The following is a 25,970-nucleotide window of genomic DNA, read 5'->3' on the forward strand; positions in this document are numbered from 1 at the left end:
AAGAGTCTGTGCTTTAACTTTTGGACATGCATGCACATATAAAAAAAGAAACTTACTCTTTCGATGGAACCGCGTATATATATTTTTTAATACAGAGAACGTTGCTTTTTGTTAAATTACTTTCATATGAGAATTAAAAAAACAAGTGTTTATTAATTCTTTCCTCTAAATAATCATTGAAGAGGTCTATAAATTATATCTCTTAATACGCTGATATTTAAGATTACCCTTTATTAAAACGATTTTTAATAAAGGGTACAATAGAATCTGTACACGCACTTAAGAAGCCTTTCAGTTGCTGATCGTTGCAACCTGTATAAAAGGCAACATAAAAAAAAAAAAAAAAAAAATAGGTGTTTCAGCTGCGCTACCATTACGATTCAATCGCACAGCTGTTACTATTGGAAACGTGTTTTGTACATTTGGAAGTGTCACGTGATCCAACTACTCTGACAGAGTAACACGAAATTAGCTAACCCCATTGTTCTTTATTTCGTATATTTATAGATAGACCATACATTTAAAAATTAAATTTAAAAAAAAGAACAGAATATTCACCAATTTATATATGTATATTAAATAATAATAGTTATTCCAACATATGAAGCAGCTGCTTTCAAACCTGAGTCCAACTCCCATTTGTTTACATTGGGAATAAACTAAAAACAAAAGACATACGAGGAGCGGTCAATAAGTATTTATCCTCACCTAGATATATTTGAGTTGGAGACTTGATATTAAGTATATGTACACTACTAAGTCTCATAAGTTAATGTACATTTATTTGTTTTTCTAGATCCATCGGTTACTGAACATGAATACAGCGAGAAGTGTATGCTGAAGAACGTTGGAGTTCAATCCGTCATAAAATTTCTTCATTTGCAAGGCAAAGAAACGAGACCAATCCATGAGGAGATGAAAGCTGAATATGGGAAGGGTTGCCTATCATATGAGACTGGAAATTTGGAACACAGTTCAGGCGTGGGCAGTATGTACGATGATCCAAGAGAAGGAGGACCCATCTCAGCCACAGATCCTGCTATTGTGGCTTAACTGGAACGGTTAGTCCTTGAAGTGCGTAAATTTTACAGCAGAAGTGGACGTTATCCATGGGCCTGTTTGTACCATAATGCATGAATTCCTGTACAAGTCTAAAAGCACGATGGCTTCCGCACAATTGTTGGAGCTTTGTAGAGAGAATGGTTGATTTTTTGACCGAATGGTGCTGGGTACATCAGTAAGACTCTGAAACAATGGATACATTAATGATCACTAACCCCTAAAAAAGCCAAGGGTGAATTGTCTGACAACGATGTCATGTTTCAGTCTCCTGTCTCCAAAGGTATCATCCTTACAGATTACCTCAAAGAAGGCAACAGCATCACCGGGAAGTACTACAGAAACCTTCTGAGAATTTTAAGGTAGGCTATCAAGTTGAAGAGACGCGGGTAACTATCCAAAGATGTCTGCCTCCTAGCCGACAATGCTCCTGCTCATGACACTACTCTTAAAGTGGACTTTGCAATCAGGAGTGGCTTTGAAAATCTACATCATCTACAGACCTCTCACCTTCACACGTTTCCTCTTCCCTAAAAATAAAGAAACCATTACGGGGCTCAGCTTTCAGATCGATGAGGAAATAATTAATGAAGTGAAAGCGCTGGTTTTCTACTCAACTTGAGGACTTCTCTTCAAGAGGCCTGAAAGAATTTACCCATTATTTCTGCATGGCCTGCATACTGTACATCAAGTACTACAGTACGATAGATGAAAGATGAATGTGATGTCAATATTCCTTATTTGGTCAGAGCTGATCGCTTACAATTTGTGGAAAAGCTTTGATTGGTCATGGAAGTGAAGTAACCAATGACAGATTATAAATAGCACGTCATCTGACTGAATTTGGCATAAAAGGAAAAGCATTATATTCGTACTCAAGAAAAACTGGAATGTCTGTTGTTATTTTAAAGGAAAAATATTCACGGAAGACAGCAGAAGGAACACGCATTCGATGCATAAGTGAACATGGTAAATCCAGCAGATGCGAAATATATTCGGATGCGGTATTGTCAAGTTGATTCATTCAGAAGAATTCAGCAATGGCATCAGGATTGAATTTAGAGTAGGCAAATGCAAAACCTACGGATTTTATCAGGGAAAGTTAGTCCACCAAAACAATCAGCTGTAGACAGATAAAGAGATCGAAACCATGACAGGGGAGAGAGACCTACAAATACCTGGGAATTATACAGGCTCAGCAATTAGAGTACAATGAATCAAGGTCTTCCTGACCGAAAAATACCATCAGAGACTCAGAAGAGTGCTTAAAGCAAAGCTGAATGGACGGAACACAAAGGCAAAACATCTATGCAGTCCTTGTGCTAACATACTCCTTACTCCTTCGGGATCCCAGAATGGACTAACACCGAGCTGGAGGAGATCATGAGAAATATAAGGACAACAACGATGAACAAGAGCCGCCAACACAACCCAAAGTCAGCCTTGAAAAGACTGACCATAGCTCGGAAAGAAAGAGCAAGGGGCTTGACAGACTTTACTGAGCAACAAAAGGCCACACACATGCGGAGTACCTTCTACTTCTGTTCCAGAGAACAGAAGTAGAAGGGGTAAATGAGAAAGAGGAAAGCTAGTTGAGGATACGTGTTCAAACTAGTTTGGAAGAAAGTGGGGAAATTGCAAATGCCAATTCAGAAGAACAGTGCCAATAGAAGTATCTATAGAAAAGGCATGCAGCAGAAACGGAATGTCTATGACACAGAGAGTGGAGAGACTCTGTTAGAGATGAGACTTTAATTAACCTAACTGCCCTCTTTTGAATGGAGTCTAGAATCCTGAGGGAGATTTTGGAGCTCCACCCAAAATGTGGTAACAATATTCAATGGCAGGGTGGATTTGAGATTTGTACAGTGAGCAGCTGTTTGGAAGAAAAGTTACGCCGAGAGAGAAAGAGAAAAGCCAGTTTTTTTTTTTTTTTTTTGACCCAAAGGAAGCAATATTTGTGATGTGCTTCTGCCAGGAGAGATCAGAAGTCAAGGTAATCCCTAATAAAAATATGCGATCTTGTCTAGAAATGCCATTGAAAATAAACGCAAGAGCAGAAGAATCATTTGTGCGAGAAAAAGAACTGAACCTTGGGGAACATCAGCATTAATGGAAGAGTTTGAACACAGAGAACAATCTACCATTATCATCAAAGAGAAAACTAGCCACAAAACAGAAAAGAAAAACAGATGGAAATCCATAAGATGGGTGCTTGCTTGTTTAGAAAACCTTTATGCTAAACACAATCAAAAACCTTTGAAATGTGAATAGCAACTGCTTCAGCTTCACCCAATATTGCCATCAAATTTGTCCAAATATTAGTAACACAAGCCAGTATATACCACCAGTAAATCGACTCTGATGGAACACGTATTGGTGATCGGTGATTGCTTAAGAGTTGGTGGTTAATGGAGTTTTCCATTGCTTTATAAAGATTAGAAGTGCAATGGGACAATAATTGGAAGAGAGAAAATTTGTCTCCTTTTTAACTGTCTGGATATGAGCAAATTTCCATGCAGAAGGATAAAGCACTAGTAGAATAAGAAAGTGTAAAAAGACAACAAAAAGGAGCCAGATCGTCTTATAAACACTAATAGAAGTTTAAGGAATTTCATCTATGCACCTCCTGGATGTTGATAGCAAGGCGCTGCCACCATAAATTTCGTGACTACTTCGAACTGTTAGAAAAGTGCAGTAGAATTGATCTGAACAAATAATACTTATTTTAAAAATAATTTTGAAAGATGTTGATCTAAAAGATTTCATTCAGCGAAATGATCAGTACACCCTCGAGAAGTTCGTTGTAACGGGATTTTACTAAATTTAAACCCACTTTATTTTGATCACTAGGTGAGGACCTTGAAAAACATATTTAATTAAAATAAGTTTTTTAATGAAAAATTCTACTTTAAATTGGTTAAAGAGTTGAAAAGAACGAATCACATTGTGCCCTAAGCCGAAAAAAAATCATAAATGTTAGAAAATAACCACCCACTTGTTCATTAGAAAGACTTATCTCGAAAAATATCTACCATCTGTCTTTTTTTATCCCTTTGTTAAACGATTACCTCATGCATTTCTAAAATGTTCCTTTAATTACAACAAATTATCAACAATTTCATTTAATTAACCTGGGAACCGCTGAAGACACCTAGACTTTGCCTGATCACCTTTGATCTTTCCAGTCCAAACTTTACTTCTATCTGTAGCCATATCTTTTAGCCTTCATCATCACCTCCTGATCTAGGTTACTGAACAATGAATTATGGCCAAAGATAAGAATCTCTATAAATAATCGTAATTAAGGGAAAATCTTCTTTCAGAAAGGTATTTATTGACAACGGGTTATAATATGGTATTAAACTGCCTACCCGTTAAAACCTAGCTTTTTTTTTTTTAAATTGGAAACAGAAAACTATTTTTAATTTATTATCAGGCAAACTGTGGTTTGTACAGACAGTATTGATACGTGACAGGCTATTTACGCATGCGCAAATCTTTTATTGAAGTGTAGTAATCACGAGAATTTTTCTTATACTTGTATATTAGAATATCGACACAGTTTTAATTAATTATTTATATTAAGACTTAAAAATAACTGAAACTGCTAAATTCATGGGTTATAACAGTAGTTATTACCTTTGATGTTAACTGTATTTGTGTCAAGGTCAAATTAAGGTGATTTGAATAGCCAACTTTAAAACACACTGATAATAATTGATTGCTATTTATTAAAAAAAAAACTTTCTATAAAACAAACGAGATCTAAAGAAAGTGCTTTAATGCAGCATTTAAAGGTATTACGATTGCAGCTTCTTTAAAGACGTAAGTATTTTTATATTACCTTATTGTTCTAGCATATGAACTACAAGAAAGAAAAATATTTGCTTGTTGACAATTCTGATTTACACCAATAGATGGCGCTGGAAAGATGACTTTCAGTTTTATGTTCTAAGCAAAAATATTATATTAAATTTAATTTAATTTCTTAATATAATTTCTATAAAATTTAATTGCATTATTCTCAAAAACATAAATTTACTTAAAATATTCATTACGAATAAACTTTAGCTATAATTATTTAAAATATTGTTTATTTATATTAAAATAGATTTTAAAATAAATAATGCTATTTCATTCTACTGTTATTAATGCTATTTTGTTATTATTATCATTAACATGAAAAGTTCTTAAATTATGAAGGTTTTCGATGTACTCGATACAGTGTAAAAAGTGGCCACAGATTATCTTCCTTGTAAAATGTCTCATCACATTTCTTCTTTCGCGTAATTGCTTTCATTAATCATCATTACAGAGTTTCATCCCCTGAAGGGAAACTATCTGTATTACATAAGCCGCAACCCAACACCAGTACAACATTGGAGTACGCGGCTTAACTTTTCTTGGCTGTATAATCCATTGCCTCAAGTGCTGTCATTTCCTTCCTGCCGTACGTGACGTTGGGAGGATGGTTACTATTCCACTTCCAGCCCCATAAAAATCATTAAGAACTTATTACTCCGACCCTTTATTCTCAATAGGCGTTCATCAACAACAGATTCGTGATAGTTTAAGAGAAAAGTGAAGCCAGTAATACTTATTTTAGAACGAGAAAAGTGAATGAGTCTTCTACGGTTGTAAGTAGCAAATAAGTGTTCCCCTGATAGGTCGTCCACTTCTGTGGGCTTGTCTTCTCTCTTCCCTGAATGCTGGCATTGCTCCTCCCCGCTAAAACATACCATGCCACACCCAAACACTAAAGATTCCCCCGGCAGGAAACTTTAGATTTATACAGAAAGGCCAACAACCTGGCCATCCGGAAGCCATTGAAATAACTGAGTATGCAAATTTCGTACACCCCCATCCTCTTTCAAGTACTGCGTCGTACCAATTCTCTGAAGTACCTAATAATTTCGTAAACTGAACCTCCTTTCACTCTTTCTGGACTTTTCAAATGAAATTCAGAACCACAGAACTTGGGCACACCTGGAACCTGATAATGATTTGCTCTTAATATCGTAGACTTTGAAAAGTTAATCGACAGTTTAAAGTCATTTATTTTAACTGAACAAAGGAAACATATTGGAATAAATACTTATTTCTTTGGTGTTATAAATAATAATAATGTGCATAGCAATTAAAATGTTTCTGAATGCATCACCCACATATTAAAAATCTGGAGATAAAAAGAAATCAAAAAAGACCAAAGAAACGTAGAGGAAACAGATTTGACAGCAACAAAATATAATGAGTTGTTTTGATAATACAAGAAATGAAAACAATATGGCTACGCATGCATCAGATAAGAAGTAAAATAGTTTCATTACGCATTTGTTTAGCCATGGTAATCTCTAAATTAGTCTATTCTAAACGAACAATTATTGTGAAGGTTAATAAATTAGGCCTCACGATAGAGCAAACTACTAGGCCATGAGTTACACAAGTTTTGCACTACTTTTTAGTAAATGACAACAAAAGGCCAGTCTGTCCTTCACTTAAAATTCTTTTAAAGAGATTTTAAAGAATGCTGCTTAATTCAATTGAAAGCTGTTTGTAAATCCATTTGTTTGAAAGTAATGTGATAGCTACGCAATGTGTGGTAAAGGTGTTTACTGTATCGTAAGATCTAAGGCCATAGGTGGGGAGAGCTTCAAAGTCCCCTTCCCAAAAGCATTTTTAAATTTCATATAATTGCATTGTCATGTGCTGACTCTTGTAAAAGTTACAAATATTAAAAAAACGAATGATGTACACAGACAGCCCATATAAATTTTATTGGGTTTTGTTGAGCTTTTTTTTTATATATATAAATCACGAATCATTAAAATATTCCTTCAACCCTAATAAATAATGGCTATAAAAATACTGATAATAAATAATGCGAGTAATATCTTTATGAATATTTGCTATTTCTTAAGCTGTATTGCCAATAAATTTCAAAATCTTTTATCCCAGATTTTTTTCCAGGTTATTTATCCCCTCTTTTATTAGAAAAATAAATAAATAAATAAGGAATATCATAAAATTACCTCTTCCTAATTAAAAATCTTACAGAACCTCAAGAAGCGCTCATGGACCTCTAGGGTTCCTCAAAACAGTTTGAAAACCTATAATATACAATGAACACTGGGGTGAATGAGTGTATGCTAAGCGCCAAAACAACTAAGGCTTTAATGCATCAGTATATGGTGTCTGTAAACTGCATGTGTTCTGTGATCGATTTTCCTGTTTGTTGGATGAAAAATCCCATTCCAGAGATCAACTCAGTTATGTTGTGAAAAAGATCCATAAGATTTCCTCGCGTTAGTGATGGTATTCGAACTCAGGTCTTTACCAGCCTGGGGAGAGGACGATAATTCTATCAACTGTTATCCATGAGGTCATCAGTGTGAGAAAGATAATATCTACATAATCTCAGCATCGATGCTTAGGTTCTTAGGAATTTGGCAATAAGGAAAATCCAATATAAAAAGCCAATTCACAGTACAAGAAGATGGAATAAACTTCTTCATGGACCACATATTTTTCACTCTTCCTTGAATTTTTATGTTGAATTCTTCCTTATTCCTTATTAGACCAATTTTTTCTTTCAATCAGCAATCAACTTTTGCTGACTGCTAATTGGAGATTAAAAGATTCCTTGGATTGTAACACAACATATACGTTAGATAAAAAGCTCTCATATACATATTACTTTGAAAAGTAGGTGGGATAGCTTATGGGATATGTGAAAGACAATAAACAAAATGTTTTCATACCTTGGTGGACATTGGAATTGTGTATCTGTATACCATTAGGATGTGTTAACCAACACATTTACAATGCGAAAATATACTTCGTTCCGCTGAAAGATTTTTAACTTATGCATAACTTTCTACAATTCACTCTTCCGTGTACGTCACAAATAGACATTTTTGATTTCATCAGCAGATGTACCGTACCGAGCTGAAACGACCTCGTAGTTTTTCCATGACATCGCTTTTCGTGAGCTGAAGCGACATAAATGGCCGTCTTATTTCAAGATTACAAGTTTCTAGGCACTCTGCTACTTAGCTCTGTCGTCCTTCTGACAGACTTGAGACAGAAGCTACGCGTGCCACCCTCCCATCTGCAGCTTTCCTGTCTTCATACTACTTGATAGCAGTTGTTGGTGACATGTTAATTCTAGCCAGGGCGTTTTAATGTCTTCAAGCGACTGTTTGATGTTTCAGACAAGTTTCTTCTATAAGCTTTGAGCACAAACTTCTTATTCGGTTATTCTAAACGTTGAATAATTTCACAGGATTGAACGCCACTGCGCAATACTGTTTTTCTTGAAGCATCCTTTTAAAGTATTGTACACTAAAATTAGTATAAATTATTGTAGACTTCTTATTTACACTGTGAAGTTTCAGATGGGAAATATGAAGCAAATATTTTAAGAAGAATAAAAAAATAAAACTTATGTTCTGCGATATATGAAAACTTTTCCACTGTAACAGCTCTACGCTGAAGGAAAGACATAGAAAAACTTCGTATTCAGCTTGTATTCTGCTGTGTGGTTCCACTAATAATAACGAATTTTTCTGGGTAGTTGTTAGCATGAATTTGCATCTGATTACTGGGTCTTCCCTCGAGGTAGCGCTGTTTGTCTAAGGGGAAATCGAGGGGCCTGGAAGAAAACCTGAAGCAGCAGTTAGGGAAAGACACCGGACACCTGTCTAGTTAGAGGCCTGGGACAGCTGGATTTCGGTTGGATTTAAATTTGGAGGTGATACAAACGAAAACCGCGAAGCTACCCTAAATTATAGCAAATGCAGAAATACAATCATGAATGAGGGATGAGATTTAAAATAATTCGTTTTATGAGCGCAGAAGGGAGTAAATTTGGTCAAATTCTCATCGTAGAATGTCCATTATGATGAAGCACATGATACATGAGTGTCATAGCTTTCTGGGATACATAGAGTATATCATAAAAAACCTTTAAATTCTAGTGGAAAATTAAACAGGAGGATACTAATAAATGTGCTAAAGTTGCTCAAGATAAGAATGTAATATATTGCAATTGGTTTGTATCCAAACAGTTATAAACAAGTTATTAATAAATCCAAGCAGTTTTTTTAAAAAAAAGCTAAGGTAAGGAAACTTTTTGATTTTCAAAATGGCAGCCGAACCTTCTGATATCTCCTAATGTTACTTCTAACTCTTGTATTGATGAACTTGGTAAATCTTCTGCTGCCCACCGAACCCCAGTGTCTTCCGTGGTCTTTCAACAAAATGACATTACAACAATCCTGAACAATTTAGATGCAACGAATCCTCCATCTGATGACATTTTATCACTTGTTCTTAAACTACAAAAGCAAAGTGTCATATTACGGCCACCCGAGAACCAACTTATCTGCCATGTTTAATATGTCCATAAATTGCGTGTGTTCTCTGGTTGATCTGCCTGTTTTGTTGGACCAAATAATCGAGTTTCTGGTGAAGAAACTTTGCTGTCCAAGCCTGAGATCGACTAACTCAGCCATGGAGTGAAAATAGTCCATAGAAGTTCCTCCCGTCATTGACATATTTAGGACCTAGACCTTTTCCACCCAGTATGGGAAGGTGATTATAACCGCTGTGCTACACGCGCGGACTCTTCTTAAGCTACAGAGTTATCTCATGTGCCATGTTGTTATCAACACTGTCTAGTTCCACTGGTGTTTTTCCTTCTGCATGAAATTTACTTATACCAGGTCGCCAGTTCTTAAAAAGGGAGGACAAATCCCTCCCTTTCAATTATTATTGCCTTACTTAAACTTTTTCGAAAACAGTGGAGAAATCCATCCATCGCTAATTCTTGCACTGTCTTCGAACCTTCCACCTGTTCGCGATTACCAATATTGAATTCATCAGTGTCAATTTCTAGATCTATACTAACTCTTCAGTTCCCCCAAGGTTCAGTTCTTTCACACACTCTTTTTCTCCTATATAGTAATGCCCATCTTCCATTGACTGAAAATACTGTCCATAGCTTTGCTGATGATAGTACCTATAGGATTTGACAAGACACTACAGGCCGCCTTATCCGAATAGTACAGTACTGTTTGTTTGTTATTTGGTTTTCAGGAGCATTAGCAACTAAGGCCATATTGCTCCGAGTACAGTACTACACGCATTTCAGTTGCCCATGATTCTGTACCATATGATTGCAAAATACGGAGCTGTTCTTGCATTTTCCTCTATCTTGTAAACTCCTCTAACCCTACGTGGTTGTCCAGTAATATATACAGAAAAATTTGGTTTATATTTCACCGTGTGCAGTTAAACAAAACAGCTGAACTGGAAGGAGAAGGTGAAAGTTACAGTTGCACACAGAGCTACAATTTCTGGAATATTCATCATTAGTTCCTTAAATGCTGATCATTAGGTGATTTTCTAGTAAGAAGAATAAGCATTAGTTAACTTCAATCCTTCTAAAACTCAGTCCTGCTGATTTCTCGAAAAAAGAAAAAAGTCTGCTACGTCCTTGCTCATCTTCAATGACACTCAGATCTCTAGATGCAATCACAAATCTTTACCAAGGATATTAACCCTGAGTAAAGATATGTGATTGTATCTGTACAAATCCTAAGTCCACCCTATCATGGAATATTATTCTCTACATTTGAAGTGATGCTCCCAAAACTTCTGAACCACTTACTGTTAGAAAGAGGATATCAGAATACCGACTGAGGTACAAGTACCAAATTATCAAAATATTAATTCCTGCAAATGTCAGCTTAGCATCCAACTCTAGATAAAAAAATAATAATAACCAACAAATATACACACAAAAACAATGAGACTCCATTTCTACACTAGCAGGAAAAATCAAAGGGTAGAAAAAAAAAAACATACACCTTAAACTCCCTACAAATTATAGATGGAATGTTCCCAGTATCTATGATAAAAATAGCAAACAACCTTGGAATATAATTGCAGCTTGGCGAAAACAGGAAATATAGTGTAAGAGACACGTGTGAATTCTAGAACTGAAGAGACAAAAAGAGACGCAAATAGGAAAACTAAACAGAATCAACATTCAGCATTACGATACTCTCCAAGAATCAGGTTTGTCCCAGAGGAAAGTCAACACAACCAAGAACAGAAGATAAAAACCAGAAACAGTTACCAATGACAAAGAAAATCAAAAGGAACAGAACAGAACAGTTCATTAAAACACCCATCAAATTATGGACTGAAGGTCTAATAACAAATGGGTTAGTTATCCTGATATGGTAGACCACATAACAGTGGTTCTCCATGACAATATTTGACTCGAACCTAGACCTCTCCAGAGAGGTCTAGGTTCGAGTACTGGTTTTGGACGAAAAAGGTGGAACCTTTTTCATCCAAACCAATTGAAATGCGTGCACGTAGTCAATACTATTTAGAGTTCCTCTCCAAAATAATTATTACCTCTTTATTCGTCCCATCTACTCTTTGGAACAACCATTTTTGTCGTGTATTTCCTGAAAATAACTGCCTATAGAAACTGCAATCCAATATCAAAAAGTTCCTTTTTGGCTGCTCAACCCTTGAACGATATTAGAGCAGGCTTAAGGTTCCAATAATGTCTGGATTACCTTTAATTTTTTAACACTTTGAAAACAAAAGATTCAAATAGATGGGAGTAAATAAATAAATTTATATAAACTCTACCTTCATATCTTAAATATAGTCATGAATTATATAAAATCAGGGTAAACTAATGCAACAACCGTATAATTCAGGTGCTGTTACCACCGTATTCTACTTATCTGCTGGGCGCATTTGCAGCCCAGTGTCATTATCTCTCGTGAATCACTGCTTTCATGGAGGAATAAGTCACCACCTTATATAAGTAATCATAGTAGATCTCTAAGTTGTTATATACTTGAGTCCACCCCGATTACAAATAATGACCAAGAGTGGAAGGAAATTTTATTAGTATATCCGAGCGCTTGGTTCCGGTGCCTCTAATGACCTGGTACAGTTAGGCGCGTGCTTGCTTTCCGACTGTATAGTGACACTTCCCTGGAGAACATCAGCCGCTATCCGAATGTCCGGGATCAACTCTGATACCTACCCCGTATTTAGAGCCCATTCAACAGCGTAACCCTAGCGACATATTCTTGACAGGGTCACTGGAGCGGTGTCATGTGACATTCGTTTCACCGAGTCGAAGGGGGATGGAAGAAATAAAAAAAAAAGGAAAAAAAAAACTTGAGAGTTTCTGGCTCTAGATTGTAAACGATTTTACAAAGCAAGTGCATTGTAACCATAGCAAGGAATAGCATAACATCTTTAATTGCAGTATAAGATATACACAATTAATCCCCTCACTGCATGGTGGTGCCAGGGATTTACAAATACAAAGAATTACTATCGAATTTTGTTTCAAGTTAAACCAATCTGCAAAAGACACTTTGAGGACAAATTTCTTTTCAAGATAAACTAATCTGAAAAAGACACGTGATGATAAATTTTGCTTCAAGTTTCTGCTAAACAAATCTGCAAAATCTGCAGGAATTTCGCGTGGCCGAGTTAGCCGGTTTCAGGCGATTGCATGGTTTTTCATCGAACAAACAGATAAAATTGATTACAGAGTACACTATACGATTAATCTTGTTTCAAATTAAGCAAATCTACAAAAGACACTTGTCGATAAATTTTTCTTCAAGTTAAACCAATCTGCAAATCTGCAACTTGAGGAGAAATTTTGTTTCAAATTAAACCAATCTGTAAATTGAGGAGAAATTTTGTTTCAAGTTAAACCAATCTGTAAATTGAGGAGAAATTTTGTTTCAAGTTAAACTAATCTGCAAAAGAAAGTTGATAAATTTTATTAAACTAGTCTTCAAATGAGACTTTCGACATGAAATAATGCTAAGGGCAAAAGTTTCTCACTGCACAAAATAATTATACAAATCAGTGAACTTGTTCTGATGATCCCCCATGCGAATTACGATCACACACAAGATCTGTGAATATGATAAATTAGATATTAGATTTGCTCTCAAAGAAAACTTGAACATCAGGAAATTTTCTGTGAAGAATGTATCTCACATTTTGTTTGATTAACAGAAAGAGTGAAAACCTGACATTTGCTATGGCTTTTCAAAGGAAGATAAACAAACAACATGTTTCTAAATCATCCTAAGTTTTCTCACAAGATTAAAATCTATAAACAGTTTATACAATACAGACCTTAGCGTGTTACAAAATATTTCCATTTGAAACTGCTATTAAAAGAGGAACGTCTGTATTGTACAAACATTTATTTGCAGAGTAACAATAATCTTACTTTATTGTCCCAAAAAGACGTCAATGCATGCAGTGGAAGCAACTCGCAACTGAAGGCAAAATACTACACCATAGTACACAAAGTACACAGTTCAGACATTTGTGAACTATACAGGGTGTATCATAACATGTGGGACCCGCTTCAGGGATGGATTTAGGACTTGAAAACAAACAAAAAAAGCTAATGAAAACATAGGTCTGCTTTTGCCTTGTTTCCTAGTTACATCCATATTTGTGTTCCAGCAACTATCTGCTTATGTTTACAAGAAATGCCCAAAATGACCATAATGCGGCCTGCAAAATCCTCAATACAGACCTACTCACCAGTTCAAAAGTTCCAGGTGTCTGTCGGATTTGCTGTTCTTGTGCTGATGAGTCTACCACCATCTGAAACTCGTTTTCTAAATTAACCAGTTTCTGCAAGGCTTCGTGTATTCTCCCGAACGGTCTTATTTGGCACATTGCGATTAGGGAAGTTTTCTGCAAACAGGCGTCTTGCCTCTGCTCCATTGCATCTAGCAAGTCCATACATGAGATGCGTATCTGCCACCTCTCGAGTTGAATAAACTGTCATTACCACAGCAAATGCACAGTATCAAAATGTTAATAACAAGCTCCAAATGTAGTACCCTTGTTAGCAGAACTAACTGAAATCACTCAAAGAACACTACGGGAGCTATTTTACATAACTATCATGAAAGCCCTCTATGAATTAGCTCATAGAGGGCATGCAACTATGCTAACTCAGTTTGTGGAAAGAATGAGGCAGGCCGTAAATTCCACATCGAGCTTGAGTTCGAATCCCGTCAATGAGGCGAAGAATTTTTATGGACTTTCGCGTGGAATTTCGTCAGGAATTTCGCGTGGCCGAGTTAGCCGGTTTCAGGCGATTTCATGGTTTTTTATTGAATAAATAGATAAAATTGATTACAGAGTACACGCAATTTACAGACAAAATATACTGACGCCTCATAGCCTTAGTTTCTTTGGCGCTTAAAACACTAAAGCTGTTAATTTAAAGTGTAACATTTGGCCCTGGTCTCCCTTACTCTACAGGCTTCGCTGAGCATTATCTGGGTATATAAATGCCGCTTTTTTTTTTGTTCCACCAAACAGACCAAAGTTCGTTCTACCGATGACCTTATTTCATTGCAATATACATTACTCTTTCTGCTATCCCATGAAACCCGAACTAAGTAACTTTGAGTTTTCTCTTACCAGGAACACTTCCCGTTTTCGCAACATTGTCTACTTTCCACGAATATTTAAAAAGCGTGCGCATCGATACATTAAAATGCTAAAAATAATAAAGATGAATATACCAAATTATCGAAATTCTATACGTCGACATATTCGATAGATTATTATTTTTTTCTTTCTTTTTTTTTTTTTTTTCTTTCCTAGCTGGCAGTGAATTTGCAGCTAGCAAGTGTCATCTCAGTCCACGTGCAGATAAATGTGACAGTTGGAAACACGAGCTGATTGTCTACCCTCTTCATGTCAGGGAGCTCTCTGGGTTCCTGCTGCCACTCGACCCTCGCCGATCAATATGGCAACAGGGCCGAAAATTGATGGTAATTTTGCTCATCGCTCAAGGTTCATTGTACACTAGACGCAAACGGAAGGTTTTATATTCAAATCACGGCGATTTGCCATTTGCTGGCGTGGCCTCCCCGCTGGGCAGCGGGGGAAAATGTGGTACTGTGACAGCCGCCTTTGAGAACCGTCGGAGCGTCAAATTTGCGCCGCAATCAGAGACTCCACAGCATGAATCGCCGCAGGAGGGAGGAGCAGAGAGAACAGCGAGAACGGAGTGAATGAACGCAAAGAAGGCAGTAGTAGCTATCATTGCTATTTGTTTTGGAAGCCAAAAATAAAGATAGACGTCCGGAACAGAGATTTGATATCATCAAAAGCATTGAATCCTGCCTCGATTGCGTTGGTCGGCAGTGTTTGTGAAGGACATGACATATCGATATGTATATTAAGTGATTATACTCGCTACAAGTCTAGGAACAACTCAAGATGAATGAGCAGCATAGAATAGAATGTAGTGTAAGGCATCTTTGGAGAGCTCGTAGACTCTCACTTGTATCTTAGATGGAATTATGAAAACAAGTTGTTCGTTTTGTTAGCTGATTGCTCACTAACCATAGAACACGCTTCCGTGATCCAAATGAAATGAATCGGTCATTAGGAATAACTGTAACAAATGACTGTACTTAAATATTTTTATATTCGAAACGCTTCTTAAGGTGTGGACGTACCTGTGGCAACCTGATGAGCATGGCTGTTAGTCTATCTGAGAGAGTTTGTTTTTATCCAAACTTTTTATCTATTTGTTGCTCAGAATAAAATTAAAATATTGTTATTTAAATGTCTAAAAATAAAGTGGTATTCTTTATGGTTATTTAATAGTTTGATATAGAGATATTTTCTGTATTTAGGAAGGGTGAGGGTTAAGTGCCTCAGGTCCTCTGCTTTTGCTTCCTCTGTTTCGATAAAATTGTGTTTTTCTTTTTCGCTTTCACCATTACTGTTCTACTCACTCTGGATAAATCCTAAATCCGATCTATTGTGGAACATTGTTCCCACATCTAAGGTGGTGCCGCCAAAACCCCTCTCAAGTTCCTAGACCATTCAAAAGAGGACAAGTAGCTTAATTAATGACTCATCTCTTACAAAGGCCTTCCACCCTGTCTCATAGACGTTCTGTTTCTGCTACGTGCCTTTTATATCGATGTATCCATGGGTACTGTTAAATGAATTGGCATCTGTAACTCCTCCGCTTTCTTCCAAAACCAGTCCCAACACGTGGCTCAACCAGTCAACATCCATTCACAGTCCAACTCCAAACTGAGAACTAACTTTTTCTGTTCCTCATTTATCCCTTCTACTTTTGTTCTTTGGAACAATTTGGAAATACTCTAAAAAATTTTCGTGTTTGTGATTTTCATCCAAAAAATCCTCAAGCTACAGATAACTGCAATATTTACAGATAAAAAGTCCTCAAGTCCGACTATATGCTCTCTGACAAAAATCATGCTCTAAAATTCACCCTCGTGGATAGCATAGTTGGTAGAATCGCTGTCCTCCCCACACCAGGTGGAAAAGACCTCAGTTCGAATCCCGTCAACGACGCGAGGAATTTTTATGGATCTTTTTCACAACTTGGCTGAATCAGGATCTCAGGTGAAGGCAGCATGGTTTTTTCTCCCGGAAACTCGGGTTTTTCTTCCAGTAAACAGCAAACCGACAACAGAACACCGCAGTTTACAGACATTTATATACGACGTAATATGGCCTAAGTTTCTGATGCACCTAAAACCCTACAACAGCAACAACTCTAAAATCTAAAATTGCTAGATTTCTCACACTGCATAAAATGATAGTTGTTTTTCCCATCTAGTTCTCTCTCCATCCGGACCAATACCGCCAGTCACCATGGGATGAATAATGATATGAACAATCATAGGATGTTCCTGTCCATTTATATGCAACGGTCTAAGCACCAATGAACCAAGTAGTCCAAGTTCACCAATGGTCCAAGCACTGCATGTCCTCTGGTAATAATCATTTCAAGTTAATACCATGGTTGGACACCAATAGCATTAGCACTCTTTGCTATAGACTAATTAAAAGTCTATATATCTTCAGGGTCCAACTTTTATAAAAATTAATGACTGAAGTGTTTCCTTAAATAGTTGTTTTGCAGTATTGAAGGAGATATAAGATGTGAAGAGCTATGAACGGTAAAATCTGGTTTCAAGACATTGCTATTTATTGAGACAATGACAACCAAAGTTCATCCCTTTAAATTACATTTGTCTGCATAACTGTCGTAGCTTGGAGGGTTGAATGGCATCCCGAAATAGATCCCTTTAAATTGGGAAAATCGATTTTTGACAGCTCTTATATACTGCTGACCATATTGGAAAAGTAATAAAAATAAACTTGTCATGGTCTGTTCAAGTTCAAATAAACTTAAACAGACCAGGACATAGCTATTTCGAAACTTTCACTTGTACACTCTTACCATCATTTTATTTACATAATCTTCTATCTGTACAGTACTCAGAGCGAGAACAAAACTAACAATAATATTTTGATTTGCAGTACAGTTAGAGTAGAAGTTCATAACGAATCTGCAATGTCGAATGATGGAGTTTTGGAGTGGCGAAAAAAGATTTTCTGAAGGAAGGAATTAAAACATTCGTGACGATTTTTACTCTAACTTTCTGTCAATAGCGAAAACTAATGAAAATGTTGGAGATGTATTATGACTGTGGAGAAACAGGCTGGACTCCATCCTTTGGGCAAATTTTAAGCAAAACCACTTTCTGAATAACGTCGTCACAGGGAATAAATCCTGGATATTTCATTACGATTCCGAGACACGGAGCGAACGATGGATGACACTTTGTACTTTGATAACTATTTCTAAGAATTCGTTTCTCCAAGGACAAACTGTCTATTATAGTTCTCAAGCGTATAAGGGAAGTGTTATTAGAGAAAAGGTGCGAATTGTGATTGGACAAGTGAATATTGCTACAAGGCAAACGGATTCTGCAGATGATACCCCCCTTACACTTGTGACAGAAGAGGGTGATTTCAAATAGAATTTCGTAATACATAATTAAGTATACATACTTTCCAAAATATTAGAAATGCTGCCTCAGTACAACGTACATTGGACGCGTTCGTAGACATTGTAGAATGGATTACACCAGCGTCTGATATAAGAACAAGTGTGAGTCTTGTTCCAGCTGCCAGTTCTGATACTGGCCTCCCGTGCAGCTTAGTCGGCGAATTTCTAAAGTCCTCTTCAACAGGCCTAGTTCATCATGTTGCTGAAAGTCAGTATCTCAGAATGCTGGACTCAGCTTGTCTGGATGTACCTTGGTTCTTTAGCTTCCAGTGTAAAAGTTTGGTAACCATACACTGAGCAATTACTGCACCAAAGTGTTGAATCTATAGCCCAAGGCAACATTCGAAGTGCACCTTGCTGAGACTTCATTTATCTGAACTTCCAACTCAATCCTTGCTTATAACTAACCCATCTAAGATTCGACTTATAAAAACATACAACATTAGAATTACTACTTAAATTTTATTTCAAGAACAGTCATGGAAAAAAGAAATTAGTATCTGAGGAGTTTAATAAGTTACAATTTAATTATGGAGTAATTTAAAAATAAACTCGTTAAAGACGAAAATTCACAAATGCAGATTTGTGAATTTTCGTCTTGAACGAGTTTAAAAATGGCATTCGCAGAATATCCGAAGTTATTCAGACCGAGAGTAACGTTAACTTATGTACAGTATTGTAAAACATGTTTTTTTTTTTTTTTTGTTTCTGCTATTAGTAAGAGTTTTTCTACACCAAAAATGTAGTAGATCATTTGTTCTCCTTAAAATCGAAGTTATCCAATCTATTTATTTTTTTAATATCTAACTATCACTAAAATGACACTTACCTCCCGCATACACCAATTTCACAAAAAAAAAAAAAAAAAAAAAACGTAGGCAAATTGGTTTCATACAATTTCATTTTTTGTAGTAACAGAAATGTGTTACTCGTATTGTAAATGATTTTTTTTTTTTTGTTTCCGCTATTTGTAAGAGTTCTACACCAAAAATGTTTAAGTAGACCATTTCTTCTCCTTAAAACCGAAGTTATCTAATTTATTTATTTATTTTTAAAATATCTATCATGAAAATAACATTTACCTCCCGCATACACCAATTTCAAACCTACATGAAGTTAACCACATGTGAAACGTAGATAAATTGGTTTCATACAATTTCATTTTTTTGTAGTAACAGCAATCTGTTACGTGTATTGTAAATGTGGTTGTTTTTTTTTTTTTTTTTTTTTTGTTTCCACTATTAGTAAGAGTTCTACACCAAAAATGTTTGAGTACACCATTTCTTCTCCTTAAAATCGAAGTTATCTAATTTATTTATTTTTCTTTTTAAAATATCTATCATGAAAATAACATTTACCTCCCGCATACACCAATTTCAAACCTACATGAAGTTAACCACACGGGAAACGTAGACAAATTGGTTTCATACAATTTCATTTTTTGTAGTAACAGCAATCTGTTACGTGTATTGTAAATATGGTTTTTTTTTTTTTTTTTTTTGTTTCCACTAAGAGTTCTACACCAAAAATAAAAATGTTTTAGCATATAACTTCTTCTCCTTAAAAACTTAATTAACTTATTTATTTATTTTTTAACTATCTAACTATCATTAAAATGACACTTACCTCCCGCATACACCAATTTCAAACCCACATGATGTGAACCACATGTAAAACGTAGACAAATTGGCTTCATATAATTTCATATTTTTTGTAGTAACAGTAAACAGCACGTTTACAATCTAATACAGTTTTCTTCTCCATTTTTCATTGATTTTCATTTAAATTCAGAGATGTTTCTCTAATCGGAATTGTAAACTAACAGAATCCATTTTTGTAGACACAGTTCACAATTGCAGTAGGATTTTCACATCTCTCCTTAAATGTAAACAAGTGTAGTGCGCATGCGTGAAACGATCATCTCCTTGAACATTGCGCATAATCACCAAATTTGCCGACAAACATCAATGATTCGGTCACATCTCACGCTTTGTTTGTAACTGTGCACGTGCGTAACTATAGAAACTACGTAACTAAGGGAACCATTGTTTTTAATATTCATGTTTGTTTGTCGGTAGAATGTAGTAATTTTGTAACAAAAATGACAGGATAATAGTCCATAATTATACACCTTGAAACGTTATTTTTATTTCATTTTTATTGTATAGCTTGCTACGTTGCTGTCAACTCTGATACGATCAAATAAAAATGGATCGGTTATTTTAAAACTACCGCGTTCATTCAAAGAAGGAGGAATTAAAAAAAAAAAAAACACATTACGAATGTTGGGGGAGAAAATAAATTAAGCCAAAAATAGTGTTATTGTATAATAAGTGGAGTATATTGGGATAGATAAAATTAGAAAAAACAAATTGCCGCCTGGAGAATAGGTGGCATTCGAAGTGCTTTGTAATAATCAATTTAAACGAAGTGGATTATAATTAAAGTGGAGAATTATTATCATTAATAATGGTATAAATCATTCCTAAGTTCAATGACTATAACTTTAAAGTTCTATGGTAAATAAAATAAAAATAAACGAAATAGTATAAGTATTAGTATTAGTAATGATGCGAGGATGCCTGAGGCTTATGCTGTACCAGCCAAAAAAAGAAAAAAATAATAAAATTAAATATAATAAATAATTTATAAATAATAAAAGAAAAGGAAACAGAAATCTATGCATTTCCCTCCTCCCATAGGTAACCATCCAGCTGACCTTTGAATTTCCCCAAACTGTCAGCCTCAATCACCCATATAGGCAACTTATTCCAGTAATTTATAACTCGTCGGCTAAAATAAAACTTCCCGCAATCCAGTTTAAACATCTTCCCCCCGTAACTTGAAATTATGGCCCCTAGTTATAGAATCATTTATAATGGTGAAAATTTCGTCCTCATTCATTTTAATTATGCCTCTCAGAGCCTTAAACATCTCAAGCAAGTCTCTAAGATGCCTATTTTCCAAGCTCTGCAACTCACATATTCGAAGCCTTTCCTCATATGGACGTTCTTATCTCTACTAGAAAATATTCAATAAATCATTGATAGGACACCATGGGCCTTCCTTGCAACCTGTCTACAATGCTTGGAGAACTTCATGTCTAACCATATCGTAACACCCAAGTCCCTTTCCTCCACTATTGGCTTTATTTCAACTCCACCAAATGCATAAATTATTTTGGGGTTGCTGTTCCCCAGGTGAAATGGTAATATTTGAATGTTTTTTTACAAGATTCCCTGTAGTTTAAATTAGCTAGAATTATGGAAAAAAAGTGTTGTTGTTGTTTTTTAAATGCTACTTCTCAAAGTATTTTTACGCCTGTTTACTCTAAATTAATGCAACTTAATTATTAATTAAAACTTCTAATGATTCGTTTATATTCGTAGGCAGACAGATGAAGAACTTTTAGCATTATCCAGACTGGAAAGTGGATGGAAGATGGTCAATACGCATGTGGCCCTATGGACCTTAACCCGATGGAAGATTTGTGGAATGATAGCCATTAGTAGAAGTGAGGATGAGTCACCACATGGGATTCATGATTACGAGAGACTTATGTAGGCTCTAGGTGTGTCAGGGATCCATGGCTTCTTTGTATGGTGTAGATGAAAGCTGAATTCGTTGGACCAGATATCCTTCATTGTCTGTTTTTCCTCTGTATATAACCTTCAGTGGTGTGATCTGATATTGTATAGGGGATAATGTCCATCGTAAGTTGGGATGTAAGTTGGTCACATGAAAAGTAAGAAGGCTTATCGTTATGCAGAGAACGGAAGTGTTGAATATTATAATAATAGCAGAAGGTGATGAGGAAAGAGGAATCAGTCCTGGCATCGGATGGACTCACCTCGATGAGGCGTATACCCAAAGAACGGTTTATTTCATTTAACTTCCCAATACGTCTTGGAAATAGTGTATTGTATCCAGGATAAGTACCGATTATTATTCCCATAAGAGCCATGAAGGTTATTAAGAGGATGACACGAAGAAAATCAAACTGATATAAAAATACCAATCAGCACAGTTGTTTCCGGGGGCTTTGTGTAGCACTCGTATGCGTCACTAAGCACAGAGAAAACAGGTGAATTGCATTTTCTTATAAATGAGGTAATGACTATGCTATCTTAAAGCCATCTGTACATAATAGCAGGGGTTTATTGAGTGAAAAACAATCCTTTTGATGGATTAAATACACTTGACACCGCCTTGTTGAAAAATATCTACGCCCGTTATCAAAGCCCAAAAAGTTTCGTTACAGAAGTCCAGGATCAAGATGATGCTGATCACGTTTTTCGAAAACAGGGAATGATTTACAAGGAATTTGTACCTGAAGGGGAGAGAGAGTCAAGGCTGCGTTCTATGTACAGGTGCTTCTAAGAGTATTGAAGCGCATTTCTCGGTTGAGACCGCAATTTCGAGAGAAGAGCAGCTGGATCTTGTTGCACGACAATACTCCACTCATTCCGCACTTGTTGTGAAGACATTTCTGATCTAAAAGGTGAAAACTGACCTCAAAGGAAAGAGATTTCAGGACGTTAAAGGATATACAGAAAAATGTAACAACCGCTGAACATTATCTCTTTGGATGCCTTGACTGATTCTTTTCAGAAACGTTTAGAACGATGTAATAAATATATTCAATCAGGTGGTGATTACTTTGAATAAAAATAAAACCATTTTTGAGCTCCTTCACTTTGTGTTCTTTTTATTGCACCTGTCTGGGAACTTTATTGCAACACCTCGTATACTATTTTATCTATTAAACTACTGATTTGAATTTACCCGCAACAAACTTAAAAAGGCTGCAAATATTATCAGGCTGACAAAAGGTGGATGAATCTCTAAGGATTGTAATGCTTTTAACATGCATAAGGCAACGTTATGTTTTGCTGAGGGACTCTGAAAGGAGTCGGATCATCATTGGGTTGTCAGAAGCTGAATTCAACGTACATGGTGTGGCTAAAATGAAAAGAGAATCGTTGCTTACTAACGCCTTACTACTGCGCATGTCAACAACGTTCATATCATGCTGTAGCTTGCTTTTTCCTGTACAGATCAGTTCTTGTTTCGTTGCAATCGGTTAAGTTTTCATTGAACTGTGCCTCTTTGAGTAAATAACAGATGGATAAAAGAGAGATGATTTTTCATCGTGGCATTCCTCTGTCGCAGTGAGAGAGATTTTAACGAAAAATAAGATCATAGCCACCTTATTCGCCGTATCTGGCACCGTGTGACTTTTTTTTTCTCTTCCCGAAAATTAAAATCCACCTCAAAGGAAAGCGGACTTAGAGGACTTTGAGGACTAAGCAGACATTCAGAAGAACACAAAGCTGCAATTAAAGTGGCATCTTTCAAGAAATTCCGCTGCTGGAGAGTACCTTGAAGGGGAAACATTGAAATTGTTGTATTTAAAATAATATATGATTAAAAATATTACTCGTTTCTTTTTAGCTACACCTGTATTCTATTAAAACCATCCTAAAACCAGCGCTTCTACCGTTTCAACGCTCCATCCCAAGCGCTATTGTACATCAGGACAAATTCCACTCACATAAGACTCCAATTTCCCAAAAGTGTCTTCATAATGTGGCCAGCACAGTCCACAGATCTGTCAGCCAACGAGCAAATTTCAGTTTACATTCGTCACCTTTTCGACCCCATAAAGGGACCTTGTCCCTTTTGTACCCTGACCCATGGAGCCCTAATTCATAACGATGTACACCATATGGAAACTTAATCTTTTCTTATCTGCATTTGATATCTGCCCATTTATTTTAAGTTCAAAGCAGACACTCCTTTTATGTAGAGTAATTTCAATGAAAACAAGCGTACATTTTGTAGTTAATAAAAGGATAAAATGTCAGAAATTCTGCGTTGGTGGTGGAGTGGAATCTCTGTCCTCCCCACACCGAGTGGAAAAGAGTTCGAGTCCCGTCCATGACGTGGGGAATTTTTATGGGCCTTTTTTTACAACGTGGCCGAGTTAGTCGGTCTCAGGTGTAGCATGGTTTTCCTCTAGGAAACGTAGGTTTTTCATCCAACAAACAGAAAATCGGTCTCGCCGATGTTCCTAAAACCCAACAACAACAACTAATCACTCCACTTAAATACGACCTCATTCAGATTCCACACGTTGTAGCCGCTCATCCCACAAGGCCCTTATTGTCTTTTAAAAGGTGTGGCTGACCTTTTCACAAGTTCGTACGCTGTTCTGTTCGTATTAGTAAAACATTTTTTGAACAGTGACACGGATACGGAGGGCATTTACTTGCAAACCATTCGCCGAGATTTCGAAGTTCACTCGCAGCTTTTTACAAGGTGTAGTGAAAGGAGAAACTCGTCGCGAAACACGCTCGGAATACACAATAAGTGACCACCCCACATCTGCTGCTAACCATGCAAGTGCATTAATTAACTTAGTCATGTCTCCTTGCCATGCTATCTTTAGAAACAAGGTTTTGCAGTACGTCTGGAAATAGACGGTCGTAATACGTCAAAAGGACTACGTGTTCGCTTGTTTAGTCAGCTGAAAGGAATTATTTGCTATCACTAATGGTGGCCTGGCATCTCAGATAACATTTCAAATAATAGAAGTACACTCTTTACTCCATTGCCATGGATATTTTTATTCTGCTCAACCTCATATTCTCTTTTAAGGATGGTGTTCTTGGTCTTCTCTTCCATCACTTCATTTTCTTTTGCTCTTACTGCTCGTTCTAGTGAATTATTTCCTTGTACTCTACTAGCTGTAACTCAATATAACTATGTTATGCACTGACTGTCCAAAAAATTAGAAACCTTTATTCAGTATCTAGTAGTTCTACTTTTGCCCCAATTACAGCCCATTGTGGGATGGATTTCGCTAGATGTTGTTGTTATTGGGTTTCAGGAGCATCAGCAACTAAGACTATATTGCTCCGTGTATATTGTCTGTAAATTGCGTGTTCCGAGGTCGATTTTCTGTTTGTTGGACGAAAAACTCGAGTTTCTGGGAGGAAAACCATGCTACCCTCAATTGAAACCGACTAACTCGGCCACGTCGTGAAAAAGACCCATAAAAATTCTTCCCGTCATCGACGGGACTCGAAGTCAGGTCTTTTCCACCCGGTGTGGGGAGGACGGCGATCCTACCAACTGTGCTACCCGAGGGCTTCGCTGGATGTCTGAAGAGTCGCCCTTCAGATTTGACTGTTTTATTTCCATCAGGATATTCGTCAGCTGCTGTACTGTGGTCGGTAGAGAACTGCCCTTTCCAGCCCTTTCCAACAAATCTCAGATATTCTCAACTGGATTCAGATCTAGAGATTTAGGCAACCAAGGAATGTGTTGGAAATCTTCGGAATGTTCCTCGATCCATTCAGATACAATTTTTGTTGAAAGAATCCATCGCAGTCCTGAGTGAAAAGGAAGCATGGCATTGTGAAGTTGGTTTGATGAGACAAGAATATAATCACTGGAGGTAACCCAACCTTCTAATATAAGAGCGGACCTAGTCTTTACCAACAGAACATAATCCATATCACATCCAGTCACTTGAGCAGTGGACACTAGACAGTCTGATGCATGGTTTCATGAGATTGACGACACACTTCCAATCTTCCATTATTGCAAAAAAAAAAAGGGTAAATCGGGATTCGTCAGACCACATGGTGTTTTTAAGTCCAGTCTTGGAGTTGGTGGCACCAGTCGAATCTTTCGATTTTTCACAGAAAGAAGTGGCTTTCGTATACGCACACGACTACCAAATGGTAGATTCTTCAACTCCTGTTCAGATAGTTTAGTTAGAAATGGGTCTTTCTTTGCCTAAATCGAATTTTTAAATAATTTTCTGCACACTAGACCTACTATTCTGCAGTCTCTTCGAGTACCGACTTTCCATCGCATTTCTTCCATTTAGAGTTGCATTCTCCTTTCGTCTTGCCCTCCTGAGTAGCACAGTTGGTAGAATTTGCTGACCTCCCCA

The 25,970-nt window shown here is 36.5% G+C and overlaps 1 protein-coding gene across 5 annotated transcripts in view; it reads right to left on the reverse strand.

Moving 5' to 3' along the window:
* The window catches only part of LOC150082215 (transcription factor Sp9-like), a 257,291-nt gene that overhangs the window by 105,112 nt on the left and 126,209 nt on the right, over positions 1 to 25,970 (reverse strand). The window contains exon 1 of one of the 5 annotated variants that reach the window (XM_090379177.1): positions 19,631 to 19,681. The exons of the other annotated variants lie outside the window; for them this stretch is intronic. Within the exon in view, the coding sequence (XP_090235303.1) occupies positions 19,631 to 19,639 (9 nt within the window). The 5' untranslated portion in view covers positions 19,640 to 19,681. Of the gene's footprint in view, positions 1 to 19,630; positions 19,682 to 25,970 lie in introns of those variants that run through there. 5 annotated transcript variants of the gene reach the window in all.

The sequence above is a fragment of the Mastigoproctus giganteus genome, chromosome 8, assembly GCF_048544385.1.
Source record: "Mastigoproctus giganteus isolate SK-2022 chromosome 8, ASM4854438v1, whole genome shotgun sequence".
Lineage (NCBI taxonomy): Eukaryota > Metazoa > Arthropoda > Arachnida > Uropygi > Thelyphonidae > Mastigoproctus > Mastigoproctus giganteus.